General features: G+C 44.6%; 1 protein-coding gene across 3 annotated transcripts in view; it reads left to right on the top strand.

The window, feature by feature from the left end:
- Nucleotides 1-6313, top strand: part of LOC118431776 (probable global transcription activator SNF2L2) — a 27404-nt gene that overhangs the window by 18244 nt on the left and 2847 nt on the right. For all 3 annotated transcript variants that reach the window (XM_035843101.1, XM_035843102.1, XM_035843103.1), the window contains 7 exons: nucleotides 288-430; nucleotides 1202-1389; nucleotides 1791-2099; nucleotides 3538-3756; nucleotides 4476-4796; nucleotides 5095-5196; nucleotides 5709-5853. In XM_035843101.1, the coding sequence (XP_035698994.1) occupies nucleotides 288-430; nucleotides 1202-1389; nucleotides 1791-2099; nucleotides 3538-3756; nucleotides 4476-4796; nucleotides 5095-5196; nucleotides 5709-5853 (1427 nt within the window). The remainder of the gene's footprint in view (nucleotides 1-287; nucleotides 431-1201; nucleotides 1390-1790; nucleotides 2100-3537; nucleotides 3757-4475; nucleotides 4797-5094; nucleotides 5197-5708; nucleotides 5854-6313) is intronic.

Below are 6313 nucleotides of genomic sequence, written 5' to 3' on the forward strand. Positions count from 1 at the left end.
CAGCCAAACTTGTCTAAGAAGACAACCCTGGGGACCAATGTAAAGTGGTCTTTTTAGACAAGTTGTCTTCTTATGCAAAGGAAGAAAAAATGACAAGATAGGACAGACACAATGATTTCCGTCAATGGTCTTTTATTATTCCACACACCTTCACATTTGTACATGATAAACAACACAGTATCACAGTTCCTGTATCATTTACATACCAGGTGAATTAGTTTTACATGCAATGTACTTGGATAACATTCATCACTTGTATCAAAGGTCAAATTGTATTTTCCTTCCAGCCCGGACCTGTATCGTTCTGGAGGGAAGTTCGAGCTGTTGGACCGCATCCTGCCGAAGCTTCACGCGACGAACCACCGCGTCCTCCTGTTCTGTCAGATGACCTCTCTCATGACCATCCTGGAGGATTACATGAACTACAAGGGTCAGTTACATACCTTCAATAGGGCTCGAAATACGTTTTTCTGGTGCAGGTAACATTGAAAATTACCGGACAAATTTTACCTGCACCACTCTGACTTTAGGAAGTACGAATCATGTTAGGAACCATTGCAATTTTTTTCTTTCATACTTAGCAGTCAATGCAGCTAATAATGATTCATATACTCCTGATATGATATCTAATGTATAAAACCCAGTACATGGACCAGTGCAGGTTAGGTACAGGTAGACACCAGAAATACTTGCACATCTCCAATTTTACCTGCATATGCAGGTGGTATTTTGAGCCCTGTTCAACATTTATGGAACATTTTGCAAATTTTTTCTAGGATGTTGTATATCTGTGCTTTGCACTTCATATTGATATAAATCAACATAGAAATTTTATTATTCTACTGCTAGCGTGTGCCATCTTCATCTTTCAGACAATTCATTTCTCTCACAACTGTTTTTTAAAAGATTGTCAACCAGAGAGTATATCCTTTTTTGATTTGGGACATTTTCAGTAATTGTCCAACTCTGACAGAATCTGATTCTGAATTGTTTGATCAGTCTGTGACCAGTTTTGAGTAGAAATTTTAGCTGCAGTTCCTTTCCCTGCCACTAGGTTTGCGTTACCTGCTTGTTCAACCAGTCTTTCACCTAATTTGGGCAGAAGTTTTAGCTGCAGTTCCTTTCCCTCCCACTAGGTTCAACCAGTCTTTCACTCAATTTGAGCAGAAGTTTTAGCTGCAGTTCCTTTCCCTGCCACTAGGTTTGCGTTACCTGCGTCTGGACGGCACCACCAAGTCGGAGGACCGGTCCCAGCTGCTGCACCTCTTCAACGAGAAGGATTCTCCCTACTTCCTCTTCCTGCTGTCCACGCGCGCTGGCGGCCTCGGTCTGAACCTGCAGGCCGCCGACACCGTCGTCATCTTCGACAGCGACTGGAACCCACATCAGGTAGGGAGAATTTGAACATTGACCACTTGATGTGGTTAAGGATGAGTTGCAGTAGTGAGAATTTACATGTTTATCAGGGCTAGATGGTTTATGAGTATTTGATGATGACTTGGGAAAGGGAGAATTTGTAGTACTTGTACTGGACTGTCTTGTAGATCTTGTAATGGGTTATTTTGGATACCCGTAACAAGAGTGAGGTCAGGGATGAATTGTCACTGAAAGGGGTCTTTCCTAGTCTGTGTAACACAAACTCTGCTGTCCACAGCTGTAACCGACCCCTTCTAGGAGGCCGGTCGGATGTTGGGCGGGTTGCTATAAGCAAGATTTAATCAGGCTAGGACTTCTCTAATTAAAAGTGACCAGTATTTTAAGACTAATGATTGACATTTGCTGGTACACAGGATCTCCAGGCTCAAGATCGCGCCCACCGTATCGGACAGAAGTCAGAGGTGCGTGTGCTGAGACTCATGACCATCAACTCCGTCGAGGAGAAGATTCTCGCGGCAGCTCGCTTCAAGCTGAACGTGGACGAGAAGGTGATACAGGCGGGCATGTTCGACCAGAAGTCGACCAGCTCGGAGCGGCGCCAGTTCCTCCAGGCCATCCTGGAGCACGATAACCTGGGAGAGGACGACGAGGACGAGGTACCGGATGATGAGACCATCAACCAGATGATCGCACGCGTGGAGGAGGAGTATGAGCTGTTCCAGGTATATTTTATTGTGTTTGCGTGGTTAGACTGCAGTAGAACATATGCCCAAGCAGGGCTCGAAATATGTTTTTCTGCATACCTGCACTGGTGCAGGTAACATTGAAAATTACCTGCACCAGACAAATTTTACCTGCAGCACTCAGAATTTGGATCATACTTAAATTGTTCAGGAACCATTGCTATTTTTTCTTTTATACTTTATAGGGGGTAACATTCAATGCTGCTAATAACAATCCACATACACCTATCATATGACATTTATGTATAAATCCCAGTACATGGCCCAGTGCAGCTAAGGTGCAGGTAGACACCAGAAATACCTGCACAGCTCCAGTTTTACCTGCACTAACCTGCACATGGAGGGGATATTTCGAGCCCTGCCAAGGCTAACCCACTTAGCGGGATGCTATTACTACAAAGGGCTTGAACAGTAACCTTTTTGAAAGTTAGTTATATGACAGGACATTAGATTAAAAAAATAGATAAATATGTAAGTATTGAGCTGTCCACAAAACTACTAGACTATCTGCTCTCAAAGTACTGAACTTTCCACAAAGCAGTACTAGAACACAGTGACAAATATCTAAAGTCAAACCCTCTTACAAAAAAAGAACATATTGTTTGCTTGGTTGTTGTCCAGATAGAAGATTTCTCCTTATAAAACGGAGGATAGCAAGCAAGTCCAAGTAAGAAACACTGTGGTAGCACTTAAAGTACAGGACATGGTTTGTGCAAAATACTTTTAAGTACTAGTATACTCAACTATAAGATTTAAAGCATCGGATAGGTACATGTCTCTGATTATAAACTCCTCAGATACAGAATATAAAGCATTGGATGATGGGTACATGTATCTGTCTGTAAATGTTTCAGATATGGAATATGAAGATTGGATAGGTTCAGGTATATGACTGTAAACTCTTCACATACAATATATGTTAGGTTGGGTAGGTACATGTATCTAACCACAACTAATAAAGCACAGCTTAGCAAGCTATTCTAGGTAAGAACTTAAAGAAGCAACACTGTAGTACTATATTCTTTTTAGGACATTGTGTGTACCAAATACATGGCACTCTAATCTGTATCTGTATCTATATAGCCGGTATAACCGCCGTTCGGCGCAACACACCAGCTTCGCAGGCACGCGGCGCGGCAGCAGCTGGTTATATTACACCGAACAACCTGTCACACCTAACTTTAGCACATCTATCTGCAAGTGTTCTTTAAAGCTATCCAGAGAAGATGCCCCTACTGTGCTTGGTGATAACAAATTCCACTCTACGATAGTTCTGGGAAAATACGAATTTTTGAACACATCAATCCTAGGTTGGTAACTCTGGTACTTGAAGTCATGGCTGGATAATGTAGGATATAGAACTTAGAAGATTAGATAAGTACATGTGTCTAACCACAAACTCCCATGTCCGTGCCAGCGCATGGATCTGGACCGGCGCAGGAACGAGGCGCGGGACCCGAACCGTAAGCCTCGGCTGATGGAGGAGGACGAGCTGCCCGCCTGGCTGGTGAAGGACGAGGCCGAGGTGGAGAGGCTCACCTACGAGGAGGAGGAGGAGAAGATCTTCGGCAGAGGCTCGCGTACGCGTAAGGAGGTGGACTACAGCGATGCACTCACGGAGAGGGAGTGGCTCAGGGTAAGGGTGTAAGCTTTAACATGTGTGAAAGGGTTAACAGTATGGCCAGTATAGAGATCATCCATTGTTGTAAGGAGGAGGAGAAAATCTTCGGCAGGGGCTCGCGTACGCGCAAGGAGGTGGACTACAGCGATGCACTCACGGAGAGGGAGTGGCTCAGGGTAAGGGTGTAAGCTTTAACATGTGTAAAAGGGTCAACAGTATGGCCAGTATAGAGATCATCCATTGTTGTAAGGAGGAGGAGGAGAAGATCTTCGGCAGGGGCTCGCGTACGCGCAAGGAGGTGGACTACAGCGACGCGCTCACGGAGAGGGAGTGGCTCAGGGTAAGGGTGTAAGCTTTAACATGTGTAAAAGGGTTAACAGTATGGCCAGTATAGAGATCATCCATTGTTGTAAGGAGGAGGAGGAAAAGATCTTCGGCAGGGGCTCGCGTACGCGCAAGGAGGTGGACTACAGCGATGCACTCACGGAGAGGGAGTGGCTCAGGGTAAGGGTGTAAGCTTTAACATGTGTTAAAGGGTCAACGATGTGGTCAGTATCCATTGTTGTAAGGAGGAGGAGGAGAAGATCTTCGGCCGAGGCTCGCGTACGCGCTTTCACTCTTTGTTAGAAAGGAAACCATCTACAACTTCTTTTGATCACAAACCGACAGGCCCTATGAAAAACATAAACTCCTTGGCAGAGGTAGTAACTTTTATCTTCCCTATGCTCCTGTAGGCTATTGAGGAAGGCAACCTGGACGAAATGGAGGAACGAAAGAAGCACAAGAAAACACGTAAGAGGAAGGTCCGTGTGGAGGAGATCGAAGAAGAGGGGGAGAAGAAGAAGAAGAAGCGAGGGCGGCCGCCAGCGGAGAAACTGACTCCGAACCCCCCAAAACTGACCAAACAGATGATGAAGCTGTACGACACGGTCATGTACCATGGGGACAGCGCCGGCCGCCAGCTCAGCGAACCGTTCTTCCGCCTGCCGTCACGTCGCGACCTGTCGGACTACTACGAGATGATCAAGAAACCCATTGACCTCAAGAAGATCAGGGTCAGTAACTGTTCTGATTTGGGATAATACACTGTTGGAATGTAAGCTTGAATAAGTTTACTAGCAAAAAAAAATGAGAACAAGACACAACCTGGAATAGGGCAACATAGATGTCCTTTAAAATTCTACGTATCAGAAGAGAATGTCTGCATGTTGATGCATTTCTTCTTGTTTTATTTTGCATTTCTGTGCATTCCCCAAGGCAGTCATAGTTTGTGGAACAATCTATAAAGTTGTAATTTGCATTGTACTTATAGTATATAGCAAAGTGTATTGCTAATTTTCTGACCATTTTTAGGACCGTATCAAGAACCACAAGTACCGCTGCCTGGATGATCTGGAGAAGGACATCATCCAGATGTGTAAGAACGCACAGCTGTATAACGTAGAGGGATCACAGGTACGCTGGTTATTCCTAACCTAATTGTAGCTAGGTTTCTTCAACTTAAAGTAAGCTATATAAGTGGCTTGTGTGTGTATGAAAATTGGGAAACAACAAAATCTAAAGTTTAGACCCATGAGCCCAAAATCCTGATAAACCATTGCTGTATAGTAGATCTGGACCAGATCAGAGGGATTGGGATGAATCCTCACATTTGAATCCTAGTAAGTTAATTAGCTGCATAATTTGCAAGAAGACAGTTAAAAGAGCATATGCTTCTATACTTAAACCCATCTTTTTGTTCATCTCATTGTCTTCCCATATGCCCAGTGTTTGAAGTAAGTGATTTGAAATCTGTAATTGAAATGTGTACAGTAGATGCCAGTTTTGCAAGGAAGCAGCTATGAGCCATTGATAGATCATTGATTAGGTTTTTGTACTTGGCATTTTAAAGCCTATTTTAATGATTGACACTTGAGCGGCTCTTGTTCTTCAAGTAAGATTTCTAACCTGTGCCCCCCTCCCCACAGATCTATGAAGACTCCATCGTGCTCCAGTCGGTGTTCACCAATGCCCGTGAGCTGCTGGAGCAGTCAGGTGACCTGCCGTCGCCCGGGCAACCTGATGGGGAGGACAGTGAGGAGGAAGAGGAGGAGGAGGGGTCGGAGTCGGAATGTAGGTCCAGGGGGTGAACAGTACACATAAGGGGCTCCATATCCGAGGGGGGATACTGATGGGAGTCTCAGGTAGTAAGTAGGAGTTACATAGTTAGAAGGTAGGGGATGCGACTTTGTATGGGTGACCTTTGCACTGTTGTAGAGTGTGTAAGATAAGGGTCAAAGCACAATGATCAAGGTGGAAGCACAATGCATGTACAAATCTAATGATGGTACATGTCAAAGCCTTGATCTGAGTCCTATTTGAGTTGCTTACAGGTTATTTTAGTAAGATCATAAGGAGTGCAGTTTGAATGAGTGATGGGGGAGGGGGTGGTTCCAAGTTGGAGTTAGGATTGTACAGTAGAAGTCGCTTATTAGGGAAGGCCATTTGCCAGCTAAATTTTCCCGACTAACCGGCGTTCCCGATTAAAAGATGTTGCTCGAAATGACCCGAGGGGATGGGGAGGGGGCATCGT

The sequence above is a fragment of the Branchiostoma floridae genome, chromosome 15 (assembly GCF_000003815.2).
Source record: "Branchiostoma floridae strain S238N-H82 chromosome 15, Bfl_VNyyK, whole genome shotgun sequence".
NCBI lineage: Eukaryota > Metazoa > Chordata > Leptocardii > Amphioxiformes > Branchiostomatidae > Branchiostoma > Branchiostoma floridae.